Below are 19,329 nucleotides of genomic sequence, written 5' to 3'. Positions count from 1 at the left end.
TACCCTACCCTACCCTACCCTACCCTATTCTATTCTATTCTATTCTATTCTATTCTATTCTATTCTATTCTATTCTATTCTATTCTATTTCTATTCTATTCCTATCCTACCCTACCCTACCCTACCCTACCCTACCCTACTCTATTCTATTCTATTCTATTCTATTCTATTCTATTCTATTCTATTCTATTTCTATTCTATTCCTATCCTACCCTACCCTACCCTACCCTACCCTACCCTACCCTACCCTACCCTACCCTACTCTATTCTATTCTATTCTATTCTATTCTATTCTATTCTGTTCTATTCTATTCTATTTCTATTCTATTCCTATCCTACCCTACCCTACCCTACCCTACCCTACCCTACCCTACCCTACCCTACCCTACCCTACCCTATTCTATTCTATTCTATTCTATTCTATTCTATTCTATTCTATTCTATTCTATTCTATTCCTATTCTATTCCTATCCTAGCCTATCCTATCCTACCCTACCCTACCCTATTCTATAGGTAATCTCCGGGTTACGAGCATTGCCTTAGTGAACGCTTAAAGTTACGCAATCAGCGCCCCCTAGGATTTTCCAACAAGGTCCTAAACTACGAATCTTGCAGCACCACGGCAGTTATTCGCCTTTATGAAAAACCGCAGAGGTTCTGCAACATTTGTCCAGCATATTGCTGGCCAAAATAGGGCTTCCGTGGGCTGGATCCGAGCTTCCAAGGCTCCGTTCGGCCCTCTGTGGGCCTCCCCTGATCTGTTACAGGCCGAAATGGAGCTTCCCGGGGCTGGATCTGAGCCTCCAAGGTGTCGTTCGGCCCTCCACCACCTCCCCCGGCCTGTTACAAGCCGAGATGGAGCTTCCAGGGGGCGGATCCGAGCCTCTGAGCCTCCATTCGGCCCTCTGCGGGCCTCTCCCGACCTGTTGCAAGCTGAAATGGAGCTTCCCTGGGCTGGATCTGCCCCCCGGAAGCTCGATTTCATCCTGCCACGGGTTGGGGGAGGCCTTTGGATGCTCGAATGGGGCAATGTGTAAATGTTACAGAGCCTTTGCGGTTGTTCGTAAGCGCGAACATTTGACGTAGTGCTGCAAGATTTGTAGTTTCGCGTCTTCTTTGGAAACATTAGGGGGCGCTGATCTCGTAACTTCGAACGTTTGCTAAGGGAACTCTTGTACACTTTTAAGGTTTAAAGTCAGGGGCGTCCACAGCAGTGGTGAAATCCAATTTTTTTTTACTACCGGTTCTGTGGGCGTAGCTTGGTGGGCATGGCTGGGTGGGCATGGCAGGGGAAGGATACTGCAAAATCTCCATTTCCACCCCACTCTGGGGCCAGCCAGAGGTGGTGTTTGCTGGTTCTCTGAACTACTCAAAATTTCCGCTACCGGTTCTCCAAACTGCTCAAAATTTCCACTACCGGTTCTCCAGAACATGTCAGAACCTGCTGGATTTCACCCCTGGTCTACAGATATGAACAGAAAAGTCAATATGGTGTCTACAATGATGAATTGAAGCTCCACCCACTTTTTAAATGCTTGTTGCATGTAAAACACAGATTTGTTGTGGCCACCAATTTGGGACTAAACCTGCTGGCATCCATGTTAGAAATGTTCTACAGGGAGTCCTTGACTTACAACCATGATGTCAGCACCTCAAGCTGCATTTACTCTAGTGCTGACATAAGAAGAAGGGAGGCGTCTGGAAAGGGACGTTTGACTTTTCACCTACTTATTTTCCCTGGAGATAATATCCCCTAGGAGATGGGATGGGAGGGGGAAATTCCTTTGAGCTGGAGCAGTAGATTAGGGGTAGAATGACTTGGAAGATGGCCAATGAGTGCAGGGGAGTGGGGAACGGAAAGGGAGGGTTTTGGGTCTGGAAGTCAGTGTTGGCTTCTATGGAGTCGGATTTAGAATGTCGTGCTTAATAAATAGGAGTTATTCTTCAAAGACTTTGTTTGAAATGCAATTTATTTGAGACGACCTCGAAACCTGACACATCCATTTAGTGACCGTTCAAAGTTACAACGGCACTGAAAAAAGGGACTTCTGACTGTTTTTCACGCTTACGGCCATTTCAGCATGGTCATGTGATCAAAATTCGGACGCTTGGAAACTGGCATGTACTTATGACGGTTGCAGTGTCCTGGGGTCATGTGTGATTCCCATTTGCGACTTTCTGACAAGCAAAATCAAAAGGGGAAGTTAGATTCACTTAACAACCGTGTTGCTATCTTAACGACGGCATTGATTCACTTAAGCCCTGTGGCAAGAAAACCCATAAAACGGGGCAAAATTCGCTCAACAACCGTCTCGTTTGGTCAGTCGCGGAAATTTTGGCGTCAGTCGCGGCCGTAACTCAAGGACAACCTGTAAATCGCGCCGATAAAGTCACTGCGTTTTGCTGCATTCTGCTGTTAATAAATGCTTTTAATATATGGGCTTGCAAAGCTCAGTCAGTTAAATTGTAATTTAAGAAGGCTGAGAGGCTAAAAATAAACTCTAGTTAATGCAGAAAAACACTTGATCGCACACAGAAAGGTCAGCGGAATTAATGTAATTTGCACACTCGGGTGCACACACACACATATTCTCCATAACATCCTGCAGCCCAGGAAGGAACGGACTAAGAAAATTTAAAAATCCTGTGGCATTTTATGCTCGGTTGAAATACAAAAGGCGTAACCACAAAGCTAGGCTCAGGTGAATAATTCACTTTTGTTTTTTGTCAGGTTCCTGTTTTTTTGGGTGAATCTGCCAGATTTGAGACGATTTGGATATTTTGGTGACATTTTTCCCAAAACATAAAGTATTTTTGTTGGGCGTGTTTTGGTTCAGAAATGTCTATGAATTTGCATTAAATTACAGGTCGTTCTCAATTTACAACAATTTGCTTTAGGGACTGTTCAAAGTTACAATGGCATTGAAAAAGGTAACTTGTAACCAGGGGTGAAATGCTCCCGGTTCGGACCGGATCGTCTGATCCGGTAGCGATGGAAGCGGGTGGTTCGGAGAACCGGTAGCAAAAATCCCTACCCACCCCCCATGCCCAACTGAGCTACACAGTCATCAGAGGCTTTTTTTTTACTTTTAAAAGCATTTTTTCTACAACCTCTTTGGCCGAAAAAATGCTTTTAAAGTAAAAAAAAAAAGCTTCTGATGATCACGCGGCTCAGCTTGGATCGTCAGAGGCATTTAAAAGAAAAAAAAGCCTCTGCCGATCAGGCAACTCAGCTTGGATCGTCAGAGGTATTTAAAAGAAAAAAAAGCCTCTGCCGATCAGGCAACTCAGCTTGGATCGTCAGAGGCATTTAAAAGAAAAAAAGCCTCTGCCGATCAGGCAACTCAGCTTGGATCGTCAGAGGCATTTAAAAGAAAAAAAGCCTCTGCCGATCAGGCAACTCAGCTTGGATCGTCAGAGGTATTTAAAAGAAAAAAAGCCTCTGCCGATCAGGCAACTCAGCTTGGATCGTCAGAGGTATTTAAAAGAAAAAAAGCCTCTGCCGATCAGGCAACTCCGCTTGGATCGTCAGAGGCATTTAAAAGAAAAAAAGCCTCTGCCGATCAGGCAACTCAGCTTGGATCGTCAGAGGTATTTAAAAGAAAAAAAGCCTCTGCCGATCAGGCAACTCCGCTTGGATCATCAGAGGCATTTAAAAGAAAAAAAGCCTCTGCCAATCAGGCAACTCCGCTTGGATCATCAGAGGCATTTAAAAGAAAAAAAGTCTCGGCCCATCAGGCAACTCAGCTTGGATCGTCAGAGGCATTTAAAAGAAAAAAAGTCTCGGCCCATCAGGCAACTCAGCTTGGATCGTCAGAGGCATTTAAAAGAAAAAAAGCCTCTGATGATCAAGCAACTGAGCTTGGATCGTCAGAGGCATTTAAAAGAAAAAATGGTTTTAAAAGTAAAAAAAAAATTGCCCATGCCCACCCAGTCACATTAACCCCCCCTACCAAGCCACGCCCACAGAACCAGTAGTAACAAATTTTAGATTTCACCACTGCTTGTGACCATTATTCACAGGATGGTTGCAGAATCCCTGTGTCACGTCATCAAAATTCTGACACTTGGTGACTGACTCACATTTATGACGGTTGCAATATCCCGGGGGCACGTGATCCCCTTTTGCGACCTTCGGACAAGCCAAGCCAATGGGGGAAGCCAGATTCACTTAACCACCATGGTAATAACTAAACAACTGTGGCGATTCACTTAACAACAGTGACCGGAAAGGTCGTAAAAGGGGGAAGAACTCGCTTAACAACTGTCTTGCTTAGCAGTGGAAGTTTTGGGTTCCATTGTGGTCGTAAGTCGAGGATTCCCTTGTATTGGAAGTTTTCTCCAGTTGATGTGCACCTGAAAAAGTTTGGAAAAACTGAGAAAAATGGAGAGTGGAGAAACTGAGGCAGAGAAAGAGAGAGGGGTGTTAGGCATGTTAAGAAGGGTGATGAAGATGAATTGGGAAAAAGAACTTAATATTAAAATATCAGATTTAGATTGGAACGTGAATTGGAAGAGTAGAATTATGAAGACTTTATCTGTAAGGATTAAAGAGCATAATTATAAGGTTGTTTGGAAATGGTATTTGACTCCATTAAGATTGTCATTGATGGATAAAAAAATTAGTAAACAATGTTGGAGATGTGACATGGAATTAGGGACTTATGAACATATGTGGTACAAATGTGATAAAGTTAAAAAGTTTTGGCAACAATTGGAGGAAATGATATTTGAAATGATGGGGAAAGCAATAATATTGAGACCAGAAACTATATTACTGTTGATAATTAAGGAAATAGAACCAACAAAATATGAGAAAGAATTGATTAGAATTATGATTATAATGGGTAGAATTATAATAGCCAGATATTGGAAATTAGATGTGAATTTTAGAATAGAAGAATGGTATTGTGAAATGTGGAAATTAGCTTTAAACGATAAAATGACATGCGATATTAAAATTAGAAATGGTGACTATAAAGAAGATATTTTCTGGAAAATTTGGAAACCATTCGTGGACTATGCGCTGGGAAAATTGGATGCTTCGGTACCTGTACCCCGAGAACGTGGATTTTGGCGATCATGAGGATATATCCGAAGAACCAAATCTTCCTTTCTTATGTATAGCACAGGGTGAAATATTGTATATGTTGTTTGTAATGTTAGTAATTTAAAATATAAAATGAATAAAAAAATTAAAAAAAAAAAAAAGAAGAAGAAGGCACATTTGTTTGGTCTTTTGCGATGTTCCCTATGTTTTGATGGCATTGTGGGTGTAAAAAAAGGAATTATTGTTGATCCTAGAGAAAGGCCCAGTGTTTGTGCAGAAGAAGCCAACAATGTACCCTCCCTGGAACAGCACTTTCGATGCGCACATCCACCGGGGCCGCGTCATGTACATTGTGGTGAAGGACAAGAGCGCGGAGATGGTCTCAGAGACCACCGTGGAACTCAACCTGGTTGCTGAAAAGTGCAAGAAGAATAATGGGAAAATTGAAATTTGGGTAAGCTTCAATACCTTGGACCAGCGCTAACGTTTAAAATCTTTCGTGAATTGGGCTTCAGTTGTCCTCCCTTCCTCTGTTTGCTTGCTTGCTTCCCTCCTTCCTTCTTTCCCTCCCTCCCTGTTTGTTTTTTTTCTTTCATTTAATTTTTTCCCTTCTATCCCCCCCTCGCTGGTTTTCTTTCTTTCTTTCTTTCTTTCTTTCTTTTTTTCTTTCTTTCTTTCTTTCTTTCTTTCTTTCCTTCTTTCTTTCCTTCTTTCTTCCTTCCTCCTCCTCCTCCTCCTCTTCTTCTTTCATTTGATTTCTTTCCTTCTATTGTCCCCCCCTGACTCTTTCTTTCTTTCTTTCTTTCTTTCTTTCTTTCTTTCTTTCTTTCTTTCTTTCTTTCCTTCTTTCTTTCCTTCTTTATTCCTTCCTTCTCCTCGTCATCTTCTTCTTCTTTCATTTGATTTCTTTCCTTCTATTGTCCCCCCCAGCTCTTTCTTTCTTTCTTTCTTTCTTTCTTTCTTTCTTTCTTTCTTTCTTTCTTCCTTTCTTTCTTTTCTTGTTCCTTCCTCCTCCTCCTCCTCCTCCTCCTCCTCCTCCTCTTCTTCTTCTTCTTCGTCTTCTTCTTTTTCTTCTTTCATTTAATTTCTTTCCTTCTATTGTCTCGCCCGGCTCTTTCTTTCTTTCTTTCTTTCTTTCTTTCTTTCTTTCTTTCTTTCTTTCTTTCTTTCTTTCTTCCTTCCTTCCTTCCTTCCTTCCTTCCTTCCTTCCTCTCCCCCATCTTTTCCTTACTCCTTCCCTTGCTCTCTCTTCTTTCTCTTTCTTCCTCCTTTCCTCCCTCCCTCCCTCCACCCCTCCCTTCCTCCTTTCCTCCCTTCCTCTTTTTTTCTCTCTGTCTTCTTTCCGTTCCTCCCTCCCTTCCTTTGTCCATTTGTAAAACCCCACTTCCATAGCAAGGCTTGACTGGGTGCTTTATTAAAAAGAAATCTCTGATTTAAAAAAAACAAACTCTGATCGCGTTCCCATTTCCTTTCTAAATTCTATTTCATTGTCTTCTTTTTCAGCTGGAACTAAAACCCCAAGGAAGGATGTTAATGAATGCAAGATACTTTTTGGAAAGTACCGGCAAGTATCAATTCTGCTTGTGTTCTTTCCAGAGCTTTTTATCATTTCACCCCATCCCTGCCCAAAAGTTTAATTCTGACCCCAACACTTTGAAATACACAACTTTAAAGCAAGAATATTTTGAATTTTTTTTAAAAAATGACCAGAGCTGCAGAAAAAAAGGACTATGATGGTTTAAAGTGCTCCAAGATATCTTTGCTAGAATTAAGATGTGGGCTATTTTCTCTGTTTTTTCCCCACGAAAACTTCTTGTATCCAAAGGGCTGATTCAGAACCATGTGCTTATTTTTCAGCACCCCATTATTCCTACATACAGGTAATCCTCGACTTACAACCACTATGGAACCCAAAATTCCAATTGCTAAGCAAGATCATTGTTCAGTGAGATTTGCCCCATTTACAACTTTCTTGCCACCGTCGTTGGTATTTACCGGTTCTCTGAACTACTCAGAATTTCCACTACCGGTTCTCCAGAATTGGTCAGAACCGGATGAAACCCATCTCTGCTATAGAGTTTAGGATTAAGCACGTTATCTAGAAAACAGCATCTTCCTAGCTCATCATTCTGTGCCAAACACCCTAAACAGAAAGAAACAATCATTTAGTGTTTCCCAAATCTTGTCTGCTTTAAGATGGCGGGACTTCAAATCCCAGAATTCCCCAGCCAAGATTTGGGAAACACTGCCCTAGTTAATAACTCAGTTTGGGGACTGCTGACTTTAGCAATAGAAATAGAATAGAAATAGAATAACAGAGTTGGAAGGGACCTTTGAGGTCTTCTAGTCCAACCCCGTTTAGGCAGGAAACTCTACACCACTTCATAACAAATGGTTACCCAACATCTTCTTAAAAACTTCCAGTGTTGGAGCATTCGCAACTTCTGGAGGCAAGATGTTCCACTGATTCATTGTTCTAACTGTCAGGAAATTTCTCCTTAATTCTAAGTTGCAATGCCCATCAGCCTCAGCAAAATCAATTCGAGATGATGGGAATTGTTATCTGGCTACATCCAGAAGACGGTTGCATTTTTTTTGCTTCATGAAGTCAGCATTTTAGATTGTGGAGATTGTATTTAATGCACCCCACGTGAAAATATTCGGCTCATGAAGCCCCATTCTAAACAAAATCCCTTCTTCTCAATGTGCTAGTTTTTTCACAAGCGGGAATATTTTTTTTATCGGGGGTGGGGACCAAGAAAAGTACAATCTCTTCCCCATCAAACACATTTCAGGTGAAGTCCAGAAATAACATAAGTACCGCTAATATTCTTCTGACGGTAACAGGGGCTCTAAAGATTTTAGGAAGTGTGCCTGGTTATTTTTATCAATTGGGGTGTTTCTTCACACTTTTTTGAACTGTTTTAAATATGACTTATTTACATTCATGGCCTGACCACCAGATTTCTTGGTTTTCTGTCTTACTCAGATGATCCAGAGTTTATCGACTGTGAAAAGGAGGGTTTTTTCTCGCTGCATCAACGGAGAGGAGCCATCAAGCAAGCGAAGATTCATAATGTCAAGTGCCACGAGTTTACAGCCACTTTCTTTCCCCAGCCCACTTTCTGTTCTGTTTGCCACGAATTTGTCTGGTATGAGTCCGAGGGGCTCCTTTTGGGGTTGGTCTGTGAAGGATAGGATGCAACTTTCTTTCTTGATGGGAAGATGCTTCCTCTGGAGAGCTGCTATGATCCACTGGTCAACAGAGCTGCTATGATCCATTGGTCCAACAGCTGTTGTGATCCATTGGTTGAAAGAGCTGCTATGATTTATTGATCAAAAGAGCTGTTGTGATCCATTGGTCCAAAGAGATGCTATGATCCAGTGGTGGGTTTCAAATTTTTTTACTACCGTTTCTTGGTGGGCATGACAGGGGAAGGATACTGTAAAATCTCCATTCTGTCCCCAATGCAGGGGAAGGTTACTGCAAAATCCCCATTTCCTCCTGATCAGCTGGGTCTTGAGAGGCAGAGAATAGATGGGTCGGGGCCAGTCAAATTTTTTACTACCAGTTCTCTGAACTTCTCAAAATTTCCGCTACCAGTTCTCCAGAACTGGTCAGAACCTGCTGAAACCCACCTCTGCTATGATCCATTGGTCCAAAGAGATGCTATGATCCATTGGTCCAAAGAGATGCTATGATCCATTGGTCCAAAGAGATGCTATGATCCATTGGTCCAAAGAGATGCTGTGATCATCTCCATTTAATGACCCCATAATCCCTTGTAGGGTGGAGTCTGGGCAACTGAATGGAGCTGAGTATTTACTGGCCGGATGCCCTTCCTGTTGCCAGTCCAGAGTAATATTTAGCAGATATATTCTCATCATGCCCAGAGAGAGAAATATCTGCCTCTACCTAAGATCGAACTCACAGCCTCCTGATTGTGAGGCGAGAGCTCCAACTCTAGGCCACCACACCAAAAGAGCTGTTATGATCCATTGGTCAAAAGAGATGATATGATTCATTGGTCCAAAGAGCTGTTATGATCATTTGGTCAAAAGAGCTGCTTTGATTCATTAACCCTAACCATACATCCATAGATATTTAATCTTATTCGGGTTGAGTTGAAGCATCTTCATCCCCACCCAGACCCAAAGATGAGACCTCAAATCATCCCTTGGTTCACCAGGGGTTGAGATATGCAGTTTCTTTTTCAGAGCTGTTAAAGATCCATTGGTCAAACGTTTCTACTGCTGTAGGAGGAAGAAATAGGAGAAGCAGATGGAGAATCTCCAGCATTGGAAGAACCATGCATCCATAGAGACTTAGTTTTACTTGGGTTGAGTTGAAGCATTGTCATCCCCACCCAAACCCAAAGAGCTTTACATAGATGAGACCTCAATAGCATCACTTTTCAGGGATCAAGGATTGAGTTCTGCAGCTTCCGATTGAGAGCTGTTAACGTTCCAGTGGCCAAGGTTTTGAGTTCAAAAAATCAGATTAATTCCCTTCGACAGTCAAAAACACGTCAGTTGGGAGTCTTTCTTTGTTCCAGATTTGATCCAACCCAGTTTGGGTTCCTAATCTGAACCAATCTGATGGGCCAACTCGATTTACAAAGTTGAACTGCATCATCAAAATCGGGTTTGATTCAGTTTTATTTTTCTGATTGGGATAAATCTGCCTTTTTCAGATGCTGCCTTTGATTCTTTGAATCATATTTATTCTTTTTAATCTGATAAATTCAATTCAATAAGACTGAACAGGAATCGCTGCACATTGATTTTTTTAAAAGTCATTCTTCTCAAATGCAGGCATGATTTCAAATCTGTTTTATATTAATACTGTGTTTTTTTCCATTCTATTCCAGGGGCCTTAACAAGCAAGGTTATCAGTGCAGGCGTAAGATCTTTCAGTATATTATATTTATATGTTGATGGTTGTCATAACTGTGCAATAGTACTTAATACTCTGCTGAAAAGCCTAAGAATGAAAGAGTAATTAAATAATCATAACAATATCTGTATGGAAACAAAACATGCAGTTTTAAAAAAATATTTAAGCGGGGTTTTTAAAAAAGTCTTATAATCCTGCTCATATTTTTACCCTTCTCACAACCCAGTATGTTTCCAAATCATTGTCTATCTCTGAGAAAGAAAACAGACATTTTAGGTTTTCTGTTTTTCTCAGGGTCTTCAGGAAGAAAAATTAGTCTCAAGAGTAAAAAGCCAGAATCAAGGAAGGAAAAAAATTATGATTGAATTGGAACTTCCAGTTTTCCCTGTGGGTCAAAATACAGAGTTATGAGGTGCCATTTTCTGCCCTTAGAAACCTGAACCATCTCAGGGGAAAGAGGAATAGAGAGTAGAGAGATGGAAGAGAAGGGGAGAAGAGAGAGGGATGGAAGAGAAGGGAGGAAGGAAGAGAGGGGAAATCAGAGTAGGAGAGAGGGCTAGACAGAGAGGAAGAAAGGAGGAGAAGGAGAAAGGAAGAGGAAGTAGAGAGGAGCAGGAGAGGAGAGAAAAAGAAAGTAAGAAGGAAAGAAGAGAGGGAGGTGGCAGGATTGAGAAGAAAGATTGCTGTACAACAAAAAAGATGAAATGGAAGAAGGGCAACCCCGAACATATATAAATATACTAAGATAAAGAATGAATGGTTAAAAAAATAAAAGAGAATAAATATGAATAAGCAGGAAAATTAGAATTTGAGGGCGAATGAAGATGTTGTTTATATAAGTAAGCAAAGAAATATTGAAATATGATTAAAAAAAGGGAAAAAAGAAAATTGTGGCAAAATTTGTAATAGAATAAAATGTATTTGAATTTGATAAATTGTATAAGATAAGTTATCTGTTCAAAAAATATGTGGGTGAATGTGGGGGGGGGAAACCCAATAAAACTTGATTAAAAGAAAGAAAAGAAACCTGAACCATCTCAAACCATCTTTAGAATAACTCAACCTTTTTTTGCAGATTGACAATCATTATTTGAGTACATGCTGGGATTCCCAAAAAGAATGAAAATAAAATTAGATTTAACCGACACTATTAATTAATTCAATATCAGGATTACCTTTAGCTGTAAAGATGGAATCGTGTAATCCTTCCGTCATATCAAAATGAAAATTGTGGGTGGAATTTAACAGAGCCCCAGTGGTTGCTCCTAAGACTGGAGAGGCTGGGAATCTTATACACACACACACAAACAAACACACAATGAAACAAACACACAAACACCAAATTCCCACCAAATTTTTACCTACCCACGTCTGGTGTCTGAATTTCAGACGTTCTAGAGGCAAATTTTTATGCAAGGCCGAACTTGGGAGGGGAAAAAAACCACAGAATAACACAAAGATGGATGGGACCTTGGAGGTCTTCTAGTCCAACCCCCTACTCAAGCAGGAAACCCTCTGCTATTTCCAACAAACAGTTATCAAGGAGGATTTGAATGAATATCTCAGAGAAGAAACTGGGGGAAAGAAACTGTTTTGATGGTTCCTCCTCTTGATTCTGCTGGGTATGATCAGAAAAGTCAAGTTAGAGACCAGGATGGCACTATTAAGAGCTCTGCCTGATTTTTAGATTGGGGGTCTCCCACCTTGGCAACTTTAAGACTTGTGGACTTCAACTCCCAGAGTTCCTCAGCCATCTTTGCTGGCTGAGGAACTCTGGGAGTTGAAGTCCTCAAGTCTTAAAGTTGCCAAGGTGGGAGACCCCTGTTTTAGATGGCATCTCAGTGGTGAAATCCAATTTTTTTTTTACTACCGGTTCTGTGAGCGTGGCTTGGTGGGCGTGGCAGGAGAAGGATACTGCAAAATCTCCATTCCCACCCCACTCCAGGGGAAGGATACTGCAAAATACCCATTCCCTCCCCACTCTGGAGCCAGCCAGAGGTGGCATTTGCTAGTTCTCCGAACTGCTCAAAATTTCCACTACCGGTTCTTCAGAACCTGTCAGAACCTGCTGGATTTCACTCCTCTGGCATCTTGGCTTTTGTTGTCCAAAACCAGTTGTCCACTCCTGATTGGGACCAAAACTGAATTCTTTCCTTTGCCCCATCGTGTTGTATTTCTGTCCAATCGTGTGTAAAAGTATAATTTGTGTTGTGGTCTTTTTGTGTCCCCTGTAAAACTTTATTTTAGTGAAAACGATCTCTTTTTTTTTTTTCCCAGAATGCAATGCTGCGATTCACAAGAAGTGTATTGACAAAGTCATCGCAAAGTGTACCGGATCAGCTATTAACAGTAAAGAAACTATGGTAGGTTTGGGGTTGTGTTACTTTTGTGACTTGGTCGCTAGAGTCCAAGGGATGCAGTGGCTCAGTGGCTAAGACGCTGAGCTTGTCAATCAAAAGGTCGACAGTTCAGTGGTTCGAATCCCTAGTGCCGCATAATGGGGTGAGCTCCCGGTACTTGTCCCAGCTTCTGCCAACCTAGCAGTTCGAAAGCGCGTAAAAAATGCAAGTAGAAAAATAGGGACCACCTTTGATGGGAAGGGAACAGCATTCCGTGCGCCTTTGGCGTTGAGTCATGCTGGCCACATGACCACGGAGACGTCTTCGGACAGCGCTGGCTCTTCGGCTTTGAAACGGAGGTGAGCACTGCCCCCTAGAGTTGGGAACGATGACCACATATGTGCAAGGGGAACTTTTACCTTTAGCTTGAGTTACCCAACACAGAGGCACTAAACTTGGTTATGATATCCTTGATTTGATTTTGTCTGTCTTGGCACGCCATATGAAGCAATAATAATAATAATAATAATAATAATAATAATAATAATAATAATTTAATCAAGAATGTAATGCAATAACTTTTATGAAGGATTTGCTATTACAATAGCAGTTACAATAAAAGAAAAGCGAAACACGTAGAAAAAAATGAGAAATACAGAAATTATCACCATAGAAAAAATGAGATATGCAAAAGTGATCACCATGTCAGTTAATACTTAGTTAGGTAATCTTTAGCATGAATTACGGCCTTACAAGGTCTTCCCATGGAGTGAACCAAGTCTTTTAATTCTGCAGCTGTTCTAATGTGAAACCAAGATTGATTGAATGGTGGCTTCTATTAACTGGGTTTTATTGCTGGATCGCTTCTGACTCACAAGGTTCTTTAGTCGGCTCCATAGATTTTCAATTGGGTTAAGGTGTGGGCTATTCCCAGGCTATTCCAGCAGTGGAATAGGATGATCTTGAAACTCCAGAAAAAAAGTGGTGTTATTAGCCATCAAACCTCAAAAATACACTTTCCCCAAAAGGTTTCCACAATTTTGGCCACGACTGTTATACAACAATGTGAAATCACAGCTACCAGTTCAAAGCTACGGGGACGTGTTAACCTTCATTTCCCCTTCTTTTTCTTCCAGATCCACAAGGAAAGATTTAAGATCGACATGCCCCATCGCTTCAAGGTATACAATTATAAAAGCCCCACCTTCTGTGACCATTGTGGAACACTGCTCTGGGGCCTCGCACGGCAGGGCTTAAAATGCGACGGTGAGTTGGGATCGCTTTGGAGATAAGCAGGGGATCTGCGGCATGACATTGGAGCCACACTGCAGACAGAACACAAATTTCTACAACATAAATTCTGGAAATTGTGGTTGTAAGTCGAAGACAGACAGTCCTCGACTTAGGACCACCATTTCCAAAATTTCTATTGCTGAGTGAGAGGTCGGTTAAGTCAGTTTCACCCCCATTTTACGACCTTTCTTCAATGGTAGGTTGTTCCTGGTTCGCACCGGTTCATAAGAACCGGTAGTAAAAATTTGTAGTAGTTTGGAGAACCAGTAATAACATTATCTGGCCACGCCCCCGAACCGGTTCCCGGCCCGGTCGCCACTCACTTACCCCACCGACCTCATTAGAGGCTTTTTTTTTTTTTTTTTTACTTTTAAAAGTATTTTTTTCTGCAAACTCTTCAGCCGAAGAGTTTTTAGGAAAAAAAAATGCCTTTAAAAGCCTCTGGCGATCCCAGCTGAGTTGCCTGATCATCAGAGGCTTTTCAAAGCATTTTTTTCTGCAACCTCTTAAGGTTGTAGAAAAAATGCTTTCAAAAGTAAAAAAAAAAAAAAGTTAGCCACACCCACCCAGTCACATGACCCCCCCCCCACCAAGCCACGCCCACAAAATAAGCCACGCCCACAGAACCGGTAGTAAAAAAATTTAGAACCCACCCCTGCCTTTCTTGCCACAGTTAAAATTAAAATTACTTTTAAATCTGGCTTCCCCATCGATTTTGCAGGTTAGAAGGTCACCAAAGGGGGATCACATGATCCCCTGGGGAAACTGCAACCGTCATAAGTGCGTGCCAGTGGCTAAGCGTCCGAATTTTGAACACGTGACCAGGGATGCTGCAACGGTCGTTAAGTGTGAAAAATGCTCTTAAGTCCCTTTTTTCAGTGTCGTCGTAACTTTGGTCACGAAACAAACTGTTGTAAGTTGAGGGCTGACTGCAGGAGCCCCTTTCCCTCCCCATCTCCTTTCCCCCTCCCCATCTCTCAATCAGTGGTGGGTTTCAAAATTTTTTACTACCAGTTCTGTGGGCGTGGCTTGGTGGGCGTGGCAGGGGAAGGATACTGTAAAATCTCCATTCCCACCCCTCTTCAAGGGATAGGTTACTGAAAAATCCCCATTTCCTCCTGATCAGCTGGGACTTGGGAGGCAGAAAATAGGTGGGGATGGGGCCAGTCGGAATTTTTACTACCGGTTCACCGAACTACTCAAAATTTCCGCTACCGGTTCTCCAGAACTGGTCAGAACCTGCTGAAACCCACCTCTGCTCTCAATCCAATGTTTGCCGTTTATGTCCTATCAAGGCGGTGAACGATTTAGCAATAAAATGTTAGAAAAATTTAAAGCAATAATTTCAGTTTGGGGCAAAAGAACACCACACACGTCTCACAAGCAGTTTCGAAGCTGCTGGAGCAGGGGTGAAATCCAGCAGGTTCTGACAGGTTCTGGAGAACTGGTAGCGGAAATTTTGAGCAGTTCAGAGAACCGGCAAATACCACCTCTGCCTGGCCCCAGAGTGGGGTGGGAATAGGGATTTTGCAGTATCCTTCCCCCAGGAGTGGGGAGGGAATGGAGATTTTGCAATATCCTTCCCCCAGGAGTGAGGTGGGAATGGAGATTTTGCAGTATCCTTCCCCTGCCATGCCACGCCCACAGAAACGGTAGTAAAAAAAATTGGATTTCACCACTGTGCTGGAGGTCCGACCGGTGACTTGGTCTCTGCCTTGCAGCCTGCACGATGAACGTCCATCACAAGTGCCAGACCAAAGTGGCGAATCTTTGCGGCGTGAACCAGAAACTCATGGCGGAAGCCTTGGCGCTGATCGAGAGCAGGCAACAAGTGAGTAAGGGGGGACGTCCTTAGGGTCGTTTTTGTAAAGAAAGATGGACGGGAGGGAAACGAATGGAGAATATATCTATGTTTACGGTCGCTGTGAGTTCTCCGTGGTTGAACCTGGTCCTGCCTACAACAGATTCCCCTAGCAGAGCCCCCCTCCCAAAAGCATTTGGCTAGGGAATTCTGGGAGTTGAAGTCCAATAGCAATAGCTGTAGCACTTAGACTTATATACCGCTTCATTCTGCTTTACAGCCCTCTCTAAGCGGTTTACAGAGTCAGCCTATCACCGCTCACAATCTGGGTTTTCTTTTTACCGACCTTGGAAAGGCTGAGTCAACCTTGAGGCTGTCAGGATCGAACTGGCAGTGGGCAGAGTTTGCCTGCAATACTGCATTCTAACTACGATGCCGCCCGGGCCCTTCCTTCCTTCCTTCCCTCCCCTTCCATCCTTCCCTCCCTTTTCCTCTCCTTCCTTCCTCCCCTTCCTTCCTGCTCCTCTCCTTCCTTCCCTCCCCTTTCCTCTCCTTCCTTCCTTCTCATCTTCCTTCTTTCCCTCCCTCCCTCCCACTATTTCTCTTCTTCCATCCCTCTCATTTCCTTCCTTCCCTCCCTTTTCCTCTCCTTCCTTCCTTCCCTTTTCCTCTCCTTCCTTCCTTCTCACCTTCCTTCTTTCCCTCCCTCCCTCCCACTATTTCTCTTCTTCCGTCCCTCTCATTTCCTTCCTTCCCTCCCTTTTCCTCTCCTTCCTTCCTTCCCTCCCTTTTCCTCTCCTTCCTTCCCTTTTCCTCTCCTTCCTTCCCTTTTCCTCTCCTTCCTTCCCTTCCTTCCTGCTCCTCTCCTTCCTTCCTTCCTTCCTTCCTTCCTTCCTTCCTTCCCTCCTTCCCTCCCCTTTCCTCTCCTTCCTTTCCTCCTTCCCTCCTTCCTTCCTTCTCACCTTCCTTCCTTCCCTCCCACTATTTCTCTTCTTCCATCCCTTTCATTTCCCTCCCTCCTTCCTTCCTTCCTTTCTTCCTTCCTTCCTTCCCTTCCTTCCCTTCCTTCCTCTTTCCCCTTCCTTTCTTAGCACTTAGCAATAGCACTTAAACTTATATACCACTTCACAGTGCTTTACAGCCCTCTATAAATGGTTTACACAGCCTATTGCCCCCAACAATCTGGGTCCTCATTTTACTGACCTCAGAAAGATGGAAGGCTGAGTCAACCTTGATCCGGTGAGACTCACCGAATCATCGAACTGCTGGCAGTCGGCAGAATTAGCCGGCAATACTGCATTCTCACCACTGCGCCGCCAAAGAAATTTCCCTTTTTTTTTCATCTAACGGCACTGTCATAGCTACCTCCCGTAACTCCAGCGATAGGAAATGGATGGTCCTATACACAAATGGTGTAGTGAGGAACAACTGGAACAGTCAATCCTTGAGCCCAAAATTTCTGTCGTTATGTGAAACAGTTAAAGTGAGTTTGGCCCCTTTCTTGCCACAGCTGTTAAGTGAATCACTGCAGTTGTTAAAGTTAGCAACACGGTTGTTAAGTGAATCCGGCTTCCCTCTTGGCTTTGTTTCTCAGAAGGTCGCAAAAGGGGGTCACATGACATTGTCATAAATACGAGCCTGTGGCCAAGCATCTGAATTTTGATCACGCGGCGGTGGGAATAGTGTCACAGCGGTCATAAATGTGCAAAATAAGTCACTTTTTTTTCCAGTGCTGTTGTAACTTCAAATGGTCACTAAACAAACGGTTGCAATTCAAAGACTGCCTGTAACCAAAAATCTTGGGGAATGTTCCACTCCAGGGCAGTGGCAAATCTGTGCATAGAATAGAAATAGAATAGAATAGAATAGAATAGAATAGAATAGAATAGAATAGAATAGAATAGAATAGAATAGAAATAGGAATAGGAATAGGAATAGGAATAGGAATAGGAATAGGAATAGGAATAGAATAGAATAGTATAGAAATAGAATAGAATAGAAATAGAAATAGAAATAGAAATAGAATAGAATAGAATAGAATAGAATAGAATAAATAGAATAGAATAGAAATAGAATAGAATAGAATAGAATAAATAGAATAGAATAGAATAGAAATAGAATAGAATAGAATAGAATAGAATAGAATAGAATAAATAGAATAGAATAGAAATAGAATAGAATAGAATAGAAATAGAATAGAAAAGAATAGAATAGAATAGAATAGAATAAATAGAATAGAATAGAATAGAATAGAATAAATAGAATAGAATAGAATAGAATAGAATAGAAATAGAATAGAATGAATAGAATAGAATAGAATAGAAATAGAATAGAATAAGAATAGAATAGAATAGAATAGAATAGGCTAGAATAGAATAGAATAGAAATAGAATAGAATAGAATAGAATAGAATAGAATAGAATAGAATAGAAATAATAGAATAGAATAGAATAGAAATAGAATAGAAATAGAATAGAATAGAAATAGAATAGAATAGAAATAGAATAGAATAGAATAGAAATAGAATAGAATAGAATAGAAATAGAAATAGAATAAGAATAGAATAGAATAGAATAGAATAGAATAGAATAGAAATAGAATAGAATAGAATAGAATAGAATAAATAGAATAGAAATAGAATAGAATAGAATAGAATAGAAATAGAATAGAATAGAATAGAATAGAATAGAATAGAATAGAATAGAATAGAAATAATAGAATAGAAATAGAATAGAAATAGAAATAGAAATAGAAATAGAATAAGAATAGAATAGAATAGAATAGAAATAGAAATAGAATAGAATAGAATAGAATAGAATAGAATAGAATAGAATAGAATAGAATAGAATAGAATAGAATAGAATAGAATAGAAATAGAAATAGAATAGAATAACACATCTTTTTTTATATCGAGTTGCATGAAAAGAGTTGCATGAAAAGGTAGAAATGTTCTCTCTTATCCTTTGCTTGCTGATTGGTAGGTTCTTCAGATCCGTTCCTGCCCTGTCTCTGTGTGAGGTCACCCAACATATTGCATGGATGTGTTCTTTTTTTGTTTTGTTTTGTTTTGTGTCGATTCAGGCCCGAAGTCTGCATGATTCAGAGCGGATTTTACGAGAAGGACCGGTTGAAATCTCCTGTATGAAAGAGGAGCCGCTTAGCCCTTCTGTGCCCCCAACAGGCAGAAAAGGTATTTCATGTTATTAATACGTTTTCCTAGTTCAGGGGTCAGCAACCTGCGGCTCTGGAGCCACATGTGGCTCTTTCATCCCTCTGCTGCATCTCCCTGTTGCTGGTCGGCACCACAATTTTGAGAGGAGCTTCCGGTTAGGACCTTGGTGGCTCGTTGAGGGTTTAAGGTTGCCGACCCCCGTCCTAGTTAATAGAATTTTTCCTTACCACTGGGCTATACCTGTAGTCCTCAACTTACGACCACAATTGAGCCAAATGTTTCTGTTGCTAAGTGAGAAATGTGCTCCGTTAGGTTTGCCCCATTTTACGACCTTTTTTTTTTAAAATTTGATTTATATGCCGCCCTTCTCCGGAGACTCAGGGCGGCTAAGCAATAGCCTTCATCCTTTTGTATATTTATACAAAGTCAGCTTATTGCCCCCACAATCCGGGTCCTCAATTTACCTACCTTAGAAAGGATGGAAGGCTGAGTCAACCTTGAGCCTGGCGAGATTCGAACCTGCAGTAATTGCAGGCAGCTGGTCTTAATAACAGGGTACTACCAAGGCTCTTTGTTAAGCGGATCACTGCCATTCCTAAATTAGTACGGTAACACAGTTGTTAAGTGAATCTGGCTTCCCCATTGACTCTGCTTGTCGGAAGGGGATCACATGAGTCACCCTGGGACACTGTGACCGTCATAAATAGGAGTCTGTTGCCAAGCATCTGAAGTTTGATCGCATGGCTACGGGGATGCTGCAACGGTCGTAAGTGTGAA

The 19,329-nt window shown here is 41.7% G+C and overlaps 1 protein-coding gene across 1 annotated transcript in view; it reads left to right on the top strand.

Annotated features, from left to right (window-relative positions):
• The window catches only part of PRKCQ (protein kinase C theta), a 56,212-nt gene that overhangs the window by 23,280 nt on the left and 13,603 nt on the right, over window positions 1–19,329 (top strand). Inside the window, exons 3-10 of the mRNA XM_034436643.3 lie at window positions 5,305–5,504; window positions 6,554–6,614; window positions 8,040–8,202; window positions 9,922–9,953; window positions 12,225–12,310; window positions 13,423–13,552; window positions 15,301–15,410; window positions 18,462–18,570. Of these exons, the coding sequence (XP_034292534.2) occupies window positions 5,305–5,504; window positions 6,554–6,614; window positions 8,040–8,202; window positions 9,922–9,953; window positions 12,225–12,310; window positions 13,423–13,552; window positions 15,301–15,410; window positions 18,462–18,570 (891 nt within the window). The remainder of the gene's footprint in view (window positions 1–5,304; window positions 5,505–6,553; window positions 6,615–8,039; window positions 8,203–9,921; window positions 9,954–12,224; window positions 12,311–13,422; window positions 13,553–15,300; window positions 15,411–18,461; window positions 18,571–19,329) is intronic.

This window comes from Pantherophis guttatus, chromosome 7, assembly GCF_059756535.1.
Source record: "Pantherophis guttatus breed Tessera chromosome 7, ASM5975653v1, whole genome shotgun sequence".
NCBI lineage: Eukaryota > Metazoa > Chordata > Lepidosauria > Squamata > Colubridae > Pantherophis > Pantherophis guttatus.
Note: the sequence above shows the minus strand (reverse complement) of the source record. Positions and strands in the feature narration are given on the sequence as shown.